The sequence below is a fragment of the Hyperoodon ampullatus genome (assembly GCF_949752795.1).
Source record: "Hyperoodon ampullatus genome assembly, chromosome: 5".
Lineage (NCBI taxonomy): Eukaryota > Metazoa > Chordata > Mammalia > Artiodactyla > Ziphiidae > Hyperoodon > Hyperoodon ampullatus.
In genome coordinates, this window is record NC_136918.1 from 17,285,233 (window position 1) to 17,305,037 (window position 19,805).

The 19,805-nt window shown below is 39.7% G+C and overlaps 2 protein-coding genes across 3 annotated transcripts in view; one reads left to right on the forward strand and one right to left on the reverse strand.

The window, feature by feature from the left end:
- MED12L (mediator complex subunit 12L) overlaps nucleotides 1–19,805 on the forward strand; it is a gene marked incomplete at its 5' end in the record, with an annotated part of 320,500 nt that overhangs the window by 215,397 nt on the left and 85,298 nt on the right. The gene's annotated exons all lie outside the window — the stretch shown is intronic.
- P2RY13 (purinergic receptor P2Y13) lies at nucleotides 11,860–12,867 on the reverse strand (the record flags this gene model as incomplete). The annotated part of the gene is made up of 1 exon (XM_079705511.1): nucleotides 11,860–12,867. Exon 1 carries the CDS (start codon nucleotides 12,859–12,861, stop codon nucleotides 11,860–11,862), a length of 1,002 nt encoding a protein of 333 aa, XP_079561637.1. The 5' UTR covers nucleotides 12,862–12,867.

Here is a 19,805-nt window from a genome sequence, read left to right on the forward strand (position 1 = left end):
AGCTCCTATTGAGGGAATAAAGGCAGTTCTGTTATCTACCTTAAATTTTAATACATTTGTTACCTGGGTTGACTTCATCCTATTACTGTCAACTAACTTAATATGGTTCTTTTCTTTTTTAATGTTAAAGAAAATACCTTTCCTTTGTTACATCGCTGCTGATAATATTTTTCATATACTATTCTGTTTTGAATTTGAAGGGAAATGTTTTGATAATTCAGGGTTATACACCTTGACTTTGTATGTGTTGGTTTTGTATTAAGATTTCCACAAGGAGGAGGGAAGGAAGTGGTGTCCGTGCAGTAGGTGGCCCTATTTTTCTCCTCCTGAGGGTGGGCTGGGCATGGACTAGCCTTTTCCTGGCCTCAGTCACAGTGGGATTGTGTATTTAAAAGCCTCTTTGGCTGGCGATGCAAAGTCTAGTAGTGAGAAAGTTAACATGAGGCACCCTTTATGCATTTGTCTTAAAGCACGTTATGCCGATCTCAAGTTGGGACTTGTTAAAGCTGGTCTTACATAACATTCAAAAAGGGAAGTAATGCAGGTTTAGTCAGAGAAGAGTGTAATGCTTTGATGAAAAGAGCAGCTAAGAACCAGTCCATAACTTTATTATTGTGCAAATCACCAAAAGTTTAACCTGCATAATTTTTTTTCTGCCGATTTTTATAGCAAGTCTCACATTTCATAAAAGCCACAGGAGACTTTATAACAATAATTATCTTGCTGCTTCAGTGGAAGATCCTATTAAATGCAAGGAAGCTATTTTAATAATATTGTTTAGCTATTACAAATTCCAAATTTATTTTGAATATAGGAAGATGTCCTAGGATGTGCATTTGTGTTTCTCTACCACCACAATGTTTAAAAAAAATTTTTTTGTTCCATGTTTTATTACAGGTGATTTTTTTTCCTTCTATAATAATGTTACTTTTAAAGGTGTTCAACCTAGAGACAAGTTGAAATTATAGTTCAAGCAGATTTCATCTAAATTTTCCCGTTGACATTTGTCTCCCCCTCCTCCCCGCCTCAACACACATATTTGTGGGGAGACCTGTTTGAAGTTGCAGTCATTGTGACAGATGTCCCATCCCTAACTACTTAAGTGTGTATTTCCTAAGAACAAGGATATTCTCCTACCTGGAAATTCCCAGGTGGTCCAGCAGTTAGGACCCCGTGTTTTCGCTGCCGAGGGCGTGGGTTCAGTACCTGGTAAGGGAAGTAAGATCCTGCAAGCCACACAGCACAGCCCCAGAAAAAACCAACAAAAAAAGGGTTTTTCTCCTACCTACTCACAAATATTCAGTCTGAATTTTACTCTTTCCCTGTAACATTCTTCATAATTTTTTGAGGCAGAACTAATCGGTGGTCACACATTGTATTTTTCTAGTTTACTCTTTTATTCTTTAGAATAATCTTTCTGCTTTTTAAAAAAAATCTCCTTGGCTTTTGAAAATTGGTTTGCTCTGTATTTGCTAGGTCCATCCTGTGGGTCACTTAGTAAGGAGATGCTTTCAGATGTTTCTGAGGCAGTTTGAATATATTAACCTGAAGTCTACCTTGGGGTTTGGAACTTTGAAATCAAATGGGGATATCTATACTCTGGTTTTGGACAGAGACCTGGTTCATGGATCCAAACTCACTTTTTCTCTGGGATACTGGACAAACTCATTCAACTTTTCCCGGCTTCCGTTTTCTGTAAAACTAAGATTCTGGTTTAATCACAGAATTTTAGGTGAGAATTTCTATAATCTTTCAAAATATATTCTTAAAGAGACAGAAGCACTCAAGGAGAGAATGTTTCTAATGTTTCATCCCTTTAAAGGAATGAAAATAGGTAATGGTGTTGATAAGTCTTCCTAAATCCCAGCATAAACTTGTTTAACCCTATTCCTACCTTCCCCCCCTTTTTAGTGTGAAGCATTGGCAAATGCATTGCTAAGGCTTACCTTGGTCTTCTAGTCATTTCTGCCTTGCATGTGACCGCCTGCTTTCTCCTCCCTTTATTTGGCTTCGCTGCATTGGCCTGGACCTGGGCACAGTGTTGCTTCCTCCAACGCTGCTAGGCAGAGAATTGGTACTGCAGTCTAATTTTCTCTGTCTCTATAATCTCTGATGTATCCATTTTTTCTGAAAGGAAAATGCACACACGAAGGAGCTCTTAGTCCTTCACAGTACATGAACTCATCATTACAAGACAAAGATGAGCAGGGATCTAATTGAAACATAGCTCAGATGATCTGTCTGGGATGCCCATGTCTTTTGTATGTAGCCAGAACATACAACAAGGACTGCAGTAAAATCCTCTCCAGATCTTCCTGTTCCATCTCTCTGTACACAAAAATCGCTCTAACTGTGGCTCACCATCCAGTTGCTGAGAATTTGTGCTGAGTATAATTATTACAAACCCTTTAATGTTTCCTCGCGGAGATTGGTATCTTTAGGTCCCTGTGCTTGAATTACTGTGTTTAATCTGTCATTTGACATGATTTGTATCTATTAGGTCTGCTTTCAATAAAACAGTTACCTTTTTCTGGTATGAGAGCTTCATGTGTAATGGTCAGTTAAAGGGGAGAGATGGTTTGGCGATTGACTCTGGAGATGTGCCTGCATCTGACCTCCGCCCTCATGCTGACACTCTCTTCTATACTCGGCCAGTTCCTCACTTTGGAAATCTTGTGAGGGGCGGTGTCAGCCTTGATAAGAGCTCAGTAACTGGTGTCATATAGTTTCCAGTGTGGATTTCAGCCTCTCCACTTAGGAGCTTTCTTACTTTGGGCAAGTCATTATTATATCTGAGCGTCAATTTCTTCTTCTGAAAAATGACTACCTTGTAAGATTGTAAAGTTTAAATGAGATAATATACTATAGGATAATTCCTACAGTGTTTGAAACTTGGTTGGTACTTAGTGAACAGTAGCTTTTTTTTTTTTTTTTTTTTTTGGTCAGAGGGCAGAGGAGAGTAAGTAAATGAATACGAATGGGGGTGTTTTTATGAATATAAAGTTGGAACAATTAAAAATTTAAAAACATTCCGCAACTAGAAAGTCAAGGTTAAGTTCATAATATTTTGATTGCCCTTAGGTAACCCAGGTAACGTGGATGTCTGACACATCTGACACATGGGTGTTGTCACACCCATTTTCTGACTGAAGCTGGTTCTCTGGGTCGTGTGGTTACACTCACCATGTGATTTGCGCCTGTGCTCTGTGGGCCATTTCACGTGGAGCATCTTCACACTGTACTGCATAGGAAACAGGGCAAGGAGCTACTATTCCACCTGTTCTTAGAAACCCTTGGAAAAGGCCGAGCTAATGTAACAGCTGTTCTCATTTCCTCCTTGGAACTCTTGTGAACTGACTGGTCCCTCATGGCAAGAGGAGCTTGTCGTCCCGCCCTTCCTATTGCAGACTGGGGCTCTACGGCACTGCCTTCTTAGAGTGACCACTGACCTCACAGTTGTAGATTCGTCGCATTCGACCTTCCCAAAGTGTGGGATTCTGCTGACTCTCATCTCCTCCTCGAACCTCTCTTGTTCCTCAGTTTCCCAAAGAACGTCTCGGTGCTCCTTGTCGGCAATCCCTCCCCCCAATCCCAGGCATCGCTCCTCTCTTTCTATCTCGTCTGTCCACGAGACTGGTGCAGCATGGCTTCTGAGGTGCTTAGCTCATTCCTTGTTCTCTCCCTTTCTTAGAAAAGATGATTCCCTCGGCTTCTGATCTAACCCTGTCTTCAGAGCCCTGGATCCATATTTTGCTCCTACTGGCGTGATTCCTTGACCCGGCTCTCACACTAGTACTTCATATTCAACACACCCGTCACGATCAAGGACATCACCCAAGCTGATGTTCTTCAAAGCAATGACTCTCGATTGGGAGGGGGTGTGATGGGGATTATGGACCCCATTGAGAATACATTTTGTATATCAATCACATACGTTTTACATGTAAACCCATACTCTCCAGTGATCTTGGACTCAAGACCTTTGTCTCTTTTTGAAAATGTCTCTGAGTTCCATGTCAGATTTCTTTCCCCTTGGCTCTTGCCTGCATAGATGGAAGACTTCTTTAACTGCTTTCTTGGCCTCAGTGGCTCCGTTAATTCAGAATTGCCTATTGCTGGCAAGTTGATTTTGCTAAAGCATGGCATAGAACACAGTAGTCTTCACTTCAGCCACCTTCAGTGGCTCACAGAGAACTCCGAACACCCCAGCAACCCTGAAGTGCTGTGCAGTGAGGTCCCAGTTCCCTTCCCAGGCTCGTCTCCCCCGCGCGCGTGCTGCAGCCTCAGGCCCTCCGCCCCTCTCGCTCGGCCATAGCACAGCGCCCACCCTCACCTGAGCCTTCCTCCAAACTGCTCAGAGCACCGCAGGGTTCCCTTTCAAAGCCTCTGTTTTTCTCCCCGGGGTCCAGTTCACACTTCCATCTCCTGTGAGCCCTTGCTCAGTTTCTCCATTTGGCATTAGCTGCCTTTTCCTCCGAGCTTCTTTGGTGAGCTAATTATGTCTCTTATTCCACGAACCACGTTTGGATTCAATATGGTCTGTGTGCGGCTTCCAGGGAGGCCAAGGGCCCCGCACGATGAAGGAATGATGGGCTAAATGAGCGAGTCAACCCACTCTTTGGGCTGTTACTCCTCTTAAGGACCAGAGGGGCCCCCAAAGGGCTCAAAAGGTCCATGGTTGGTCTGTTCATACCCCTGAGCTATTGAAACTTCTTCTGTGTTGAGACCTCTCCCTCCCTCTTCAGGAGCCCCCTCCTCACCATTCTCACAGCTGGGGCTTGAGGTCACCCCTTGAGGAATTAGGCTTGTCCCGACTGTCAGAGAGGCAGTGCAGCAGAGCCATCGAGGTGTGGTCTTGCGGCCACCTTCCTGGGTGTCTGTCCCAGCCCTGCCTGTGCTTGCTGGTGGGGTCGTGGGCACCAGGGTCAAGGTATCTGTTCACTTGGTGCCTCAGTTTTCTTTTCTTTTTTTCCTCCCCAACAGGGAGCCCTGTAGTATCTGTCTCCTGGGGTAATAGTGAGAAATAGAAAGATGATAACCCTTGTAAGGTGCATACATAGCATGGTGCATGGCACATAGCGAGCACTCAGTAAAGGAGTGTAAGGTTCTGGGAGGTGCTTGTCAGCTTCTAGGTCAAAGATAATTAGCTGGCAGCATGTGGACCACTATGGTCCACACGTGAAGGTACTGTTTTGTGGGGTTCAGGGAGTGTGAGGGGTGACTACGGAAGCTTTGAAAATAACAGGAAATATGGCGGAGTGGACTGGATTTATGATTTCTCTTGAAAACATTAGAAGATCTGCGATTGTCAATACAGTGGTTAAAAATATGAGCTCAGGGGCTTCCCTGGTGGCGCAGTGGTTGAGAGTCCGCCTGCCGATGCAGGGGACATGGCTTCGTGCCCCAGTCCAGGAAGATCTCACATGCTGCGGAGCGGCTGGGCCCATGAGCCATGGCCGCTGAGCCTGCGTGTCCGGAGCCTGTGCTCCGCAGCGGGAGAGGCCACAGCAGTGAGAGGCCCGCGTACCACACACACAAAAAAAAACAAAAAACAAAAAATATGAGCTCAGAAGCCAGAGTCTGAATTAAGAGTCCTAGCCTTGCTACTTATAAGTCGTGTGACCCCGTGCAAGTTGCTTAACTTCTCTGTTCCTCAACTTCTTTATCTCTAAAATGGAAAAAACAATAGCACTTGATAGGCTTCCTGGGATTATTAAATGGAACAGTCTATTTAAAGCTCTTGGCATGCTTGCCTGGTACATAGTAAATAGTAAGTAATGTGTGCTGTTTTTGTTGTTGCTGATGCTGGTTTTACTACTGCCGTGGCTACCAGCTGGCAACCCTGGGCCCCAATTCCCTCCCGTGCCAACAGCTGGCACTGAGTAGTAGATGCTCCCCTAAGTAGGACATGAACTTTCCAGGTAGCTGTAGTTCATGCCACTGCCTGTCACCTTATATCTGTCCTGCTGTCTTTGTAACAATGTTGTTTGTCTCCTGTTGACAGATCTCACCCTTGGGCATTCATGTCCAGGAGTGCAGTGCTGTGCTGTGAATCAGTCCTTACGGATGTATAAACGTCAAGGAACTTTTAGCACAGTGGTTCTTAACATGTGGCCCAAATCGATGGCATCCTTATCTCCTGGAAACTTATTCTCAGGCTTTACCCCAGACCTACTGAATCAGAAACTCTGGAGGTGGGCCTTGCAATCTGTGTTTTAAGAATCCTTCCACCTGGTTCTGGTACCTGCTAAAGTTTGAAAACTACTGATTTAACACATGTGTCCTATATTCATATTACCTACATTTGGTTTCCATGTAAAATTTAAAATGTGGAGTTGTGTTTCCAGGCATTTCAATTGATTTGTAAGGGCTGCTGTCTTGTCAGTGTGTACTTGCTTAGCTATTAAACACAGCTGGGTATGGGTTCCTCTGCTGTGGTGCTTTTGTTCTGTTAAGATCTAATCTATGTGAGCTTTGATCTGTTCACTTACTGGAAGAGTACAGTTTACCTGGGGTGATGGTCAGGCATTTTTAGAAAGAAGACTTTAGAAAGTTATGGAATGAGCTGCTTTCAAATGCATATAGAATATATGAAGTGATGAGATGAGTAAGACTGAATAATTATTTTAGATTCTGACATCATGATCACTTTATCAGCCATCTAACTTCTTTGAGTTGGGAATTCACACTGCTTCTCTGCCTCTTCCTCCCCAGCCCCCGCCTCTTTTTTCATTATTTTATTTTTTTAACTTTTTATTTTATATTTGATTAACATAATCAGTATAGTTGATTAACAATGTTGTGATAGTTTCAGGTGTACAGCAAAGTGATTCAGTTATACATATACATGTATCTATCCTTTTTCAAATTCTTTTCCCATTTAGCGTGTTACATAATATTGAACAGAGTTCCCCATTTAAAATATAGCAGTGTGTACATGTCAGTCCCAAACTCCCAATCTATCCCTCCCCCAACCCACCCATCCCCCCTGGTAACCATAAGTTAGTTCTCTAAGTGTATGAGTCTGTTTCTGTTTTGTAAATAAGTTCATTTGTATCATTTCTTTTTACATTCTGCATATAAGTGATATCATACACTATTTCTCTTTCCCTGTCTGACTTCACTCAGTATGACAATCTTTAGGGTCCATCCATGTTGCTGCAAATGGCATTATTTCATTCTTTTTAATGGCTGCATAACATTCCATTGTATATATGTATCACATCTTCTTTATCCAGTCATCTGTCGATGGACGTTTAGGTTGCTTCCATGTCTTGGCTATTGTAAACAGTGCTGCAGTGAACATTGGGGTGCATGTATCCTTTCAGACCATGTTTTTGTGTGGATATATGCCCAGAAGTGGGATTGCAGGATCATATGGTAGCCCTACTTTTAGTTTTTTAAGGAACCCTCATACTGTTCATCATAGTGGCTGTACCAATTTACATTCCCACCAACAGTGTAGGAGGGTTCCCTTCTCTTCACACCCTCTGTGGATTTTTTTGTTGATAGCTATTTTGACTGGTGTGACGTGATATCTTATTGTAGTTTTTATTTGCATTTCTCTAATAGCGATGTTGAACACCCTGTCATGTGCCTCTTGGCCATCTGTATGTCTTCTTTGGAGAAATGTCTATTTATCTGTTGCATTTTTCTACACTAACAGTGAGCGATCAGAGAGAGAAATTCAAGAAACGATCCCATTTACCATCTCATCAAAAAGAGTAAAATACCTAGGAATAAACCTACCTAAGGAGACAAAAGACCTGTACTCTGAAAATTATAAGACACTGATGAAAGAAATCACAGACACACAGACATATACCATGTTCTTGGATTAGAAGTATCAATATTGTCAAAATAACTGTACTACCCAAGGCAATCTACAGATTCAGTGCAATCCCTATCAAATTACCAAAGGCATTTTTCACAGAACTAGAATAAAAAAATCTTAAGATTTGTATGGAGCCACAAAAGACCCCAAATAGCGAAAGGAATCTTGAGAAAGAAAAAAGGAGCTGGAGGAATCAGGCTCCCTGACTTCAGACTATGCTACAAAGCTACAGTCATCAAAACAGTAATGGTACTGGCACAGAACATAAAAATATACATCAATGGAACAGGATAGAAAGCCCAGAAGTAAACCCATGCACCTGTGGTCAATTAATCTATGACAAAGGAGGCAAGACTATACAATGGGGGAAAGACAGTCTCTTCAATAAATGGTGCCGGGAAAACTGGACAGCTACATGTAACAGAATGAAACTAGAACAGTCTCTAATACCATACACAAAAATAAGCTTAAAGAGGATTAAAGACCTAAATGTGAGACCCGGACACTATAAAACTCTTATAGGAAAACCTAGGCAGAGCACTGTCTGACGTAAATCGCAGCAATGTTTTTTGATCCATCTCCCAGAGTAATGGAAATAAAAATAAAAATAAACAACTGGGACCTCATGAAACTCAAGCTTTTGCACAACAAAGGAAATCGTAAACAAAATGAAAAGACAACCCACAGATTGGGAGAAAATATTTGCAAATGATGTGACTGACAAGGGATTAATCTCCAAAATTTATAAACAGCTCATGCAGCTTAATACCATCACAGCAAACAACCCAATCAAAAGATGAGCAGAATTCCTTCCCCTTTTACAGTGATTTCTCTTGGTTTCTGAAGACGAATTCTGCATGGGACAATATCCTCTCTCACTTCCCCTGCATCAGGGGTATTTGGAAGGCCTTATCCAATAAAAATGATGACAGTTTAGCTTTTGACAGAAGCCCTTAATTGTGCTCTGAGCTTACAGACTTTATCAAAGCTTCTAATGTTTTTTTTCCCCTTTTTCCTCTCTTCTATGTCTCATTAATGGCTATGGTATAGTTCCCCGTTCTGTAAGTATTCTAGATTTTAGTATTTGTGATTGCTAGTCTGGGAAGCTCTCCTCAAATAGTTGCTTTTCATTTTGTGAATGTGATTTTAAGCTGACTCTTCTCTAAGTTTTTGGTAGATTACTTCATTCTACATGTCAGGAACTCTGCTTTTGACTGTAATATTATTATAATGGAATGGAATATTTGCATTTATGGTGGACACATTTCCTATTGAAATTTTATCTTGAAAGATCTTTCTAAAAAATTATATTCATTATCTATATCCATTCAGTGTATTTTGAAAATATTATTAGAGCTGAAATACATGGATTATATTCCCAAGCATAGTTTGAAATGTGGCTTAGATGCAGTTACTTATAATACGTTATTAGAGTCTGCTCATGATTGTATAATGTACTCAGTAAAGGTAACATGGATTTAGTGACATCTCTAATAGTTATTATGACTTAATTCTTTTATTTTAGCAAATGAAAATCAGATGTCAAAGTACTTTCTAAGAGTTTTGGTGATGGTAATATGCTACAGTTACAAATTTTACTTAACCAAAACCAACAATACATAGCTAAAGCATTTTGTCAATAGCTTTAAAACTGAAATGATGATAGACGTTAGCCCCCAAGCTATACGTGTACTGTTTAGTAATCCTGCTTCCTTCCCGGTCATTCACTAGTGAACCCAAGAACACCCGCACTTACCAGGCCCCTGTGTACATGCATAGGAGACCAACTAAAAAGAGCTTGAGCTTTCAAGAAGTTTATATTATCATTTGATAAGGAAAACATCAGTGAAAATGGGCTTCCCTTTTGCTTCTCTAGTATGTAAAAATAAAGCCACTTTGGTATTTTATCAAATATTTATTGATTGCACAATGAGACACAATCTCTGCTCTCAAAAGTACACATAGGGTATTAAAAGAGTAGATACGTGTACGAGCCAGTAATTACAAAGCAGTGTGATCATTATAATAATTGAGGTGTGACAGCATACAGATGATGGAGTGATTGGGTTTGAGGTGGTGGTGGGAATTTAGCCAGATGAGATTTCATGGTTTAAGTGATGGCAACTTAGGGTTCCACAGATGGATAAGAGTTTTCTTGGTGAGTCAGAGGGAAATTTACAAGTGCAATGACATGGGGGCAAAAAAGGAGCATAGCATTTTCTGATAATTATAAACTTATATGAGAGTGTGAATTTCCAAGGATGGAAGAATGCTTAGGAAAAAAGGCCAGAAAGGTGGGCAAGTTCCAGGGCCTTCAGGGCCTTTGAGGCCATAGAAAGAGGCCTGGGGTTCACAGTCTGATGGTTGTATTGGAACTAGTGGCACATCTACAGAACATGACTACTCCTTTGTACATTTTATCTAGAAGGTGCAAATCAGCATCTACAATTCCAGATAACCATACTTTAGCAGCTCTTTTTTGAACCACAGAGGGATTCAGGAAAGCATGGAGGTAAATAAATACAAGTAGGTCACCATCCTCTAAAAATTTCCCAGTATAGATGTTACTGATCGTGGGTCAGCAGTTCTATCTATATATGTACCAAGAATGGCATAACGATGACATATTCTATTTAAAACATTTGTAATTTATCCTCTGTGGGAAGTATTGTGGGAGATACCAAGAAAACATGACATATTTTCTGTCTTCAAAATATGTTGTCTTTCTTAAAAAATCCTAACCATCTTTGGGGGATGCAGTCAAGAATACACCAAGCTAGGGACTTCCCTGGTGGCACAGTGGATAAGAATCTGCCTGCCAATGCAGGGGACACGGGTTCGAGACCTGGTCTGGGAAGATTCCACATGCCACGGAGCAACTAAGCCCACGCGCCGCAACTTCTGAGCCTGTGCTCTAGAGCCCGCGGGCCACAACTACTGAGCCCGTGAGCCACAACTACTGAAGCCCACGTGCCTAGAGCCCGTGCTCCGCAACAAGAGACGCCACCGCAGTGAGAAGCCCCCACACCACAACAAAGAGTAGCCCCTGCTCACCGCAACTAGAGAAAGCCCACTTGCAGCAACGAAGACCCAATGCAGCCAAAGATAAATAAATAAATCTATTAAAAAAAAAAAGAGAGAATACAGCAAGCTAGTAAAAGGAACTCGACATTGAGGGCCCTAACACATACCCAAACAGTGGGAGAGGTAATTATTTTCAACCAGAGACATGAGGAAGGAGCATGGAAGTGCTGGCCCAGGAAGGCTTTGCTGAGTAGGTGGAATAGTCAACCACCGTTAGAGTATTTGCTGGGCAGAGGGGGGATTCCAAAGAATAAGAATACAGTATTCTCGCCCTTGAATTTGTACACACTCAGGATGTAAGCAAAGTATTACGGTACAGTGTTTTATGTGGCTTAGTAATGCTGCTTGTGCCTCCTATGGTGTAGCATACTGGGGAAGAGGCTGTAACTGTAAGAAGAAGCGCCTTCATCAGGTATCTGGGCTTTCTGACCTATTCCCCAGACGTGTTACATCTAGCACCCCTTTCAACCTCTAGCCTCAGTTTTCACCAAAGGACTCGCAAGGTGGGTTTTTTGGGTTTTTTTCTTTTTAAATCAGCAGGTGGGATACAAAAGCAATAGCATTGTTTGAATTACATGTGCAGAAGAATGTGAGGTGTTTTAGAGTGGAGGAATATATTTTTTATAATTAGAAAATATGTATTTTTAGGAATATACATTTCCCCATGGTAAATCTTTTCCAGAGTGTAAGTGAACGCTCTTGAAAAGGTGACTTCTAGTGGCTGTTTGCTTCCTGTTGCATTCTCTTACGGATACTTCATTTCAGCTTATGAATAGATCTACGTGGAATTAAAATTTATATAATCCTTTCTGTACGCGAGGATAGTAAAATGTAAGAAAGCATTTGCTCGAAGCCATCTTTTCTTTCACTGCTTACATTTGATTTCCAAGTAAATTGTCTTTTGAAGTCTTGTCAGCCAATCGTTAACCATGATAAAGTTATCAGCTTAGGGTCATATTGTCTGACTGACTCGTATGATTTTCCTGGGTGGATGCTGCAATCTTTCTCCCTTTCATACATGGTAGCCTCTCTGTGAATTTTTTACATAAGAATATATATATTAAGGGATCCATGCAAATGTTAGTTGCTGCCAAAAAAAGGGTTGTTTCTTTAGCTAGAAACAGTTGATTTTGCAATCGACAGTCAGTCTTACGGTTGGTTTGACTGTGAGTATATGGGACTCTGGCGAAATGAAATGGAGCGAAACACACAAAGAAGACAGCCACGACAACAAATACTTTACCTTCTAGCCTTTTGCTGCTTTTGCCGCCCTTACTCTTGGACTTTCTATAAGAATTGTATACCTTTTTTGCAATCACCATGTAGAATAGAAGCATTAGGACAAAAACAGTCCAGAAAATGAACTGGGAAATGTAGTTCACCACTTCATGCCATTTCAGCCCAAGAGGACCCTTTAAGGAGGCACACTTTTTCACAGATGACGGCGTTGCTTCCTTGTTGCTTAAGAGCATATTTGGCAGGGAGAGGACGAACAAAAAGAGCCAGATGAGGGTTGAGACCACTTTTGCAAAAGCAGGTTTTTGTACGAAAAATTTTCCAAAAGGTCTGGTGATCTTGAGGAACCTGTCAAAGGCTATGAGCCCCAGCAGTGTGATGCCCACATACATGGTCTCGTAAAAGACGACGGCAGAGAAACGACACACAAAGGCTCTGAGCTGCCAGGGTCCAAGGCGCGCGTCTGAGAGGATTTTAAACGGAAGCATGAGCGTCATTATCAAGTCGGCCACCAAAGTATTTTTGAGGTAGACAACGAAGGTGGAGGAGCTGGGGATGTGAATGAACACCCACAGGGCCAAAGTGTTCAGCAGGGCGCCCATGAAGAAAACCACAGTGTAGATGGCTGGGAACACCAGGTGTGCTGCCTGCAAGTCCCTGGGGCACCTCTCAGACCCGTTGAAGCCCTTCATCACTGTGTCGTTCATGGTTTCCAATGTCAGCTGTTACACAAAACATACACACACAGTAAAACAAGAAGCATTTCATGATTTCAAAACACTACTTGTTAAAAGCAGACTTTAGGTTTGCAGCATAGTAGCACCTTACACGTATTCATCCCATTTAATAGATCATTTGAGAAGTCACATGTTTCTGGCCAGAATTTTTAAAGCACATAGTACCTTTTTGGTACTTGTAACAGTACCATTACTTTCACACCCTTATGAAATCTAAATAACCAGTTCTACCCCATTCACAAGTTCGACTTTTGGCATGGCAGTAAAACAAAGCTGGCTAAGAGGTAAAGTTATTCATGTCAGATTGCTGTACATTATGTAATTTCCTAGGCTCATAATCTAAGGTTTGTAGAATGTTAACCTTAAAGCATTTTTTTCCCCTTGAACATATTCCATCATTTATAAGCAAGCCACTCATAATAACAGTTGAAAGTCACCTTTGTTTGGGAGGTTACTCAGCTCAGTGTCTTCCGATCGAGGCAGTCATTAGTTCAGCCCATGAAGGGCATGTGAAGCAAATGTCGTTCTGCTTTCTTATACCCAGTTTCCTTCCTCATTTTCACGTGTGCAGTGTGATCCATTAGAACCTCTTCATATGCAAACCTTTGGGGGATTTTCTAATAAGGAAGCTCTCTCATTTTAAACTTGTATACTGTTAATCTACTCTGGTTTGAGTAAGTCGGTTTAGTTGCAGTTGTTTTTATATTTTCTCATATAATAACTTTCCTGCAGTTTAATCTTCTCTACATGTTCAATGGAATTTTTAGTGCCTTTTGTATATAATAATAGGGAGAAATGTAAAGAAAACAGCCCCAAATTGTAGGAGAATAAGAGTTGACTCTAAAATCAGACAGCATCGTCATCTGCGTCCTTGTAGCCTGCTTTTTTCAGAAATGGGTGTTCATTAGGTATGACCTGATTATTTCTGTAGACATGTATCTTAGTCTTTTGGTCTTTCAATCTCTGAGAGATAAAAGGATGTATTGTCTAAGAGTTAAGGGCTATAAGACCCAAATTTTGGCGGGTTAGAATTCCAGATTCACCAATTACTGAGTAGTAGATAATAGACAAATGATTTAGTAGCTCTGTGCCTCATTTTCCCCATCTGTATAATGGGTTTAATAATAGTACATACCTCAGTGTTGAGAGGCTGAGATGAGTGCCTAGAATAGTGCTGACTATATATGAAGCGTGAAAAAAACGTTAGCCACTCACTGCTCTGGTGAGCGAATTGCAGATTTAAATGGAGATATACTATTTCACTTATTAGAAAGCCATTTTTGGAAGTCTTTCTGTATTTGTGATTGTATGCAAAGTGCTGAAAACTTCAGGAATTTCATCAGTCAACCTTGGGTCGAATTCTATAAAATTTTTGGAAGTATGTAATTGCTGCTTTTGTATAGAGAAAGCTGTTGTCTGTGAAGAAATGTTTGCTCGCCAGATAGGTAAAGGGAAAGAAGAAATCAGAAGATCCTATGAGGGAATGTGGAGTTCTCCATGGTGAGTTTCACTTCATATTTCTTTCTATGAGTTTTGCCACAGAATTGGACCAGACTGTCGCGTTGGCTTGATCGAGCATTTTGGGTGACTTAGCTTGGAATTCTGAGAATGAAATTACATATCCCACCGGACATTTTTATGAGGGAATAGGATGCCTGATAATTTTGGTTGGAACTACCCAGTGTGGTGGCACAGTCTGAAAAATTGGTGTTTGATTCAAATAAATTGATTCTTGGAAAATACAGATTCTGGATTGTATTAATGTAACGGAACATAATTTAAACATGTATCCTTTTATTTGCTTCAGTAGAGAATAAAAGCAAACTTAAAAAAATTTAAGTAGAGGAATTAGACCTATGTCAATTAAGTATAAATTTCCTGATGGCTCCAAATCCATTATTTAGACGCAGGTGTGGAATAGTTTCAATTTCAACAAGGGAAATGCTGTACAAGATAGTTTCATAATATGAAAACTGGAAATCACTTTTTGGTCAAATTTCAAAATGCCGAAATGTGGGAAACCTAAGAAGAGGAACTGATTTACAGGGGCATTTCTAGAGTTACAGAAGTATCTTCTCAAATGTAGTAGGTTTCAAAATGTTTGACTGTAGTAAGTATCCAACAAATCACTCACTCCTTTATGTCCATGTGCTTCAAACGTATTAGCCAACAGTCTCTTAGTTCACAGTGGTGCTGGTGCCCCCTGAGGGAGGGTGCTTCACCCTTGTTGCCATATCTTAGAGGCTGTGATGGGACAGGAGCACTGCCTCAGGAGCCAGAGAGCCTGGGTTCATTTCCTTATTCCACCTTTACTTGTGACTTTGGTCAAGTTACTTATGCTGTCTGTGAAACCAGTGCCCCCTTTTAACAATGAAAATAAGTAATAGTATTTGCTTTATAGGGTTGTTAAGGGGATAAAATGAGTGAACGTTTGCCAGGTGCTTTGAATAATGTCCGTCAAATGGTACGTGTTAGTAAGTTTCTTATTAAATGAAATTAAAAGAAAAATGGAATACCATGTGCACCTGTGGGGATAGTGCACAAAAGACAGGAGTGAATCACAGAAGATAACGGATGAAGGGTCCTAGAAATTATTCCGATTTGGCAAGCTCCTAAACTAAACATTTAAAGTCCTATCAAGCTCAAAGGGAATTTAGTCAAAACCAATTAAATGACACTAGCTATACTTTCTAAGTGATTATCTGGTCTTATTTAATTCTTACAGCAGTCTCAGAGATCTGTCCCATTTTACAGATGAGAAAATGGAGGCGCAGACGTTAAGCAGTTTGCCCAAAGTCCTGCAACCAAAGCCCACTGTAAACCCTCATGGTCTGGTTTCAGAGCCCCCGCTTGGAACCAGCCTCTCTCTCTCCTGTCTTCCAGAAGCCAGAGACAAGGTGAATGTGGAATTGTTTACCAAATTCTGGAGTTTTTGAGCTGGGTATTACTGATTGATGAGTGAGGAGATACAATCCACTGTAAAGTTTCAGGGACTTGTGAGACTCTTAGTCTCAAAGTGAGGTGCCAGGTTGAAAACATAAATTGGTTCATAGCAGTAGGATCAGGAGAGAATCAAATATGTAAGGAAAAGTCATAGAAATTAGAAGCCTGCCAAATGGGAATAAACTACTTTTTGCATTTGCTGTCTCCTTAGGGATTGTCTTTTGGATCAGAGTCAACAGTATAATGTTCATGTTGATGTAACCACTACCATATAAATGACAATTGAAAAGGTGTGGAAGTATTTGCTTTCATTTGGAATGAAAGTCAAAGTGGGAACTCCTGTACTCATAGAAGAGCCTTTTACTTCCCCTCAAAGGATACCATGGTACTTTCTCAGATTATATGAAAGTGTTTAAAATCCCACAGTGAATTAACCCACGGTGGTAATAATCTAAAATAAATTATGCAGTTTAACATTAACTGTAGTGATCTGTGTATAAATAAATTTAATATTAGAAAATCTCTACATATAACTGGAAACAGGCAATAAATTCACACTATTATCTGAAACACATATATTAATATCCAGTTTCATAATTTTATTATAAAAGGAAAACCAGTTTAAAGAATTCAAATATAGACATATATAGTAGAAAGTGAAACTTAATTCCCTTTACATATACATACCAGTGTGTGTGCAAATATATATATTTATGTATTGACATATTAGATCTTTGTTTCTTTCATTCCATGTTAGTACATGAAGATTTGCTAACAAGTTTTTTTTTTTTAAGTTACACTATATAAAGGTACCATAGTTTAGTTAAGCTGTTACTCCTGGATGTTTAGTTTCTTTTTTTCCCCATTTTTCCCCTATTGAAAACATGCTGTAGAGCAAATACCTCTCCATGTATTTTTGTATTTTGTTCCAATATTTATAGGAAGTTTCCTAGAAGTGGGATTACTGGATCAAAAGCTATGCGTTGCAATGTTGAATGATATTTTCAAAAAGCTTTCCAGAAAGACTGTACCCATTTATAGTCTCACCAAGTAGGATTATCCAGCATTATTACTAAAAATCTTTTAAATCAGTTCTAAACTTACAGGTGAAAAAAGCCATGTCATGTAAATATAAATTTATTTATTAATGAGGGTATATATCTTTTCATATTTTCATTGCCTATTTGTATTTCTCCTGGAAATTGATTTTTTTCTTGCCCTTTTCCCATTTTCTAAAAAAAAGTCAGGCTGTTTCTCACTTATTGGCTTGCAACTATACTTGCATATGTTTAGTTCCCACCAGCCTCATTGTAATCCCAGTTCCCACTTTGGGTGTTACCAGATCATCTAGGTCAGCCGTAGGAACCTGTAGGTGTTTTCAGTGCAAAACTGCTGAAACATCGAGATGCATGCATGAAGAGGGGGTTCTTTCTCTAGATAGGGCCTTTCTCCCTGTTTTTAGAGTTCTAGTCCAGGGGTTGTCAATCTCTAAATAGCCAGTTAGTAAATATTTAGGTTTTGTGACCCTGCAGTCTGTCACAACTATTCAACCCTGTTGTTGTAGCAGGAAACCAGCCATAGATAAAACCTGAGTGGGTGTGGCTTCTGTGCTAATAAAACCTTATGGACACAAAAACTTGAATTTCATACTTTAATGCAGCGTAAAGTTTTATTCTTCCTCCTGATTTTCCTCCTGCAAACATTTGAAAATGTAAAAACCATTCTTAAGTCACAGGCTGTACAAAACAGGTGCTAGGGTAGATTTGGCTTGTAGGCTAGAGTTTGTCACATCTGCCTTAGACTGTTTATATAAGAAACCACTGAGAGAAACTTCCAATAACCAGCATCCTTAGCACTTGTTAGCCACTAAGGCTATGGGCGAGACTACATTTTGTTTGTCTCATCTTCTGAACCTGAATCTACAAAATTTGGCATCTCCCTCTCTCCCTGTCTCCCTCTCTCGCTCTCTCGCTCTCTCCCTCTCTCTTTCTGTCCCTCGAAGTTATTGTGAAATGTGACATGTATTGTGTATATTAAAATTATTAAAGCTAGAGATAGTGACATTTTCTGTGTATCATGAGTGCTCCATAAATACTGATCTCTCAGTCTGTCTTGAATGGGATAAGTTTGATGTTTGATATAGAAGTATCAACAAAGTGTGATTTAGAGTTTAATGTAAATTTTTCATGTTATATATAAAAACATAGATAATTCCAAACATTTTACAATTCCCCCCCCCCACAAAACTATTGTAATACCATTAGCTTTTCTGTTTTTTTAATTTTTTCTTTCTCTTGTGGAAATCGTCATCTCAGTGAATGAGTTTAATCCAAAATGAAAGATTATTCAGGAAATCTCTGCCCATCCTGTAGTCTCCTGACACCTCATGTGATCCTGGCACCGTGAGGTGGCCAGCTTTCATCCACTCTCTGCCCCTGACTTGACTGGACTGAGGAGTAAATCTGTCCTTCACTTTTCCCATATACAAAGTAAGATGGTCAGGTTAGTTGATCCTTAGTTTCTCTTCCAGCTCAAATATCCTGGTATTCTTACAGAATGTGCTTACTCATATGACATTAGAGTTAATTGCATTGGTTTACCTGGCAGAAATGGCTACTGCCTTTGCCCCAGCAGTAGGTCGAATATGCGTCTTTTTTGATGCATGCCTCTATGTGCATCTCCACTGGCATCCAGTGCTTGCTTGCAGAAGTGCCAGAGAAGGAAATGTGGCTGCTCAAGAAGAGATACCATCTAGAGAGTTAAATGAGTTCAACTGTGTACTGAAATTTAACTCAGCAGAATAAAATAGATTACTATTGGAGTTCAGTGAACTTCCTTTTACTACAACTCACCATTTTTATTTCTTCTCACATTATATTTAGATATTGGTTTCCATGCCTTGTATTTGGGAATCACCTCTGAGGATCCTAAATAATTGAGATAAATCCTGTCCACTTCCAAGTGTGTTACGTATTTTTTTTATAATAAAAAATAATATGGCTTGTGGGGAATCAGACTACATTATAAGTTTGACCTATTTTTTCATTTACATATGAACTAACTGATGTGAGGTGTCACCTTCAGAAGAGATTTTGCCCAATAGTGTGTAATAAAACGGATTGTGTTGGCAGCTATCTTTTCTTAAAGGGGTTTGTTTGATGTAGGCGTATATGAAAGATGAGTCATAGCATCTATTATCTTTGAACAAAGAAATCCCCACAAAGTATGTTTTAGAGTTTAATGTAAATTTTTTATTATCTACACAAACAGGTAATTCCAGACATTTTCATCACTTTCCTGCTAATAGTTATACTGTTCAACTGCATAATCATATTTAACTTGTTTTTCTCATAAGGGAAATGTTCATTAACCCAAATCACAGGCAGTTTCTAGAAGCTAGTTAATAATGATAAATATTGATGATGGTATTGTATTTACTAAAGTTGTCAAAGTAGTAGCAAACTGGTTTCTCTGGTGTTAAGGATATATTCATAAGTTTTTGGTATTAGAATGTCATAAGGCAACTATTTTAATAACTGTGCTATTTTTGCTCTTTTTCTTGAGAAGGTAGTTTTAAAACTTCTATCTTCTTAATGAAAAAAAATTAGTCTCATCAATTACCATTTCAATTAGTTTAAATCCCTTAAGTTTTTGCTTATAATTAAAGGTTAGTAGTTACTGTTCTTTGCATGTCCCAGTTACTTATGAGTATCACAATAGGTCAGCATTTGGTTAAGGGACTGGGATATATATACATATGTAAGTACATGTAAGTATATATACATATGTAAGTATATAAGTATAATATTTGGTCAGAAGATTTTATCAGATTTATCATTCTTAGTTGATTATAGTAAGTTGACAATAGCATTGTGATCAGTAATATATTTTAAAAATTACCGGAAATGTTATTATATGGTTACCCATTTTGCCAAAACTCTACACGTCTGACTTCTGTGTAGTTTTGCAGG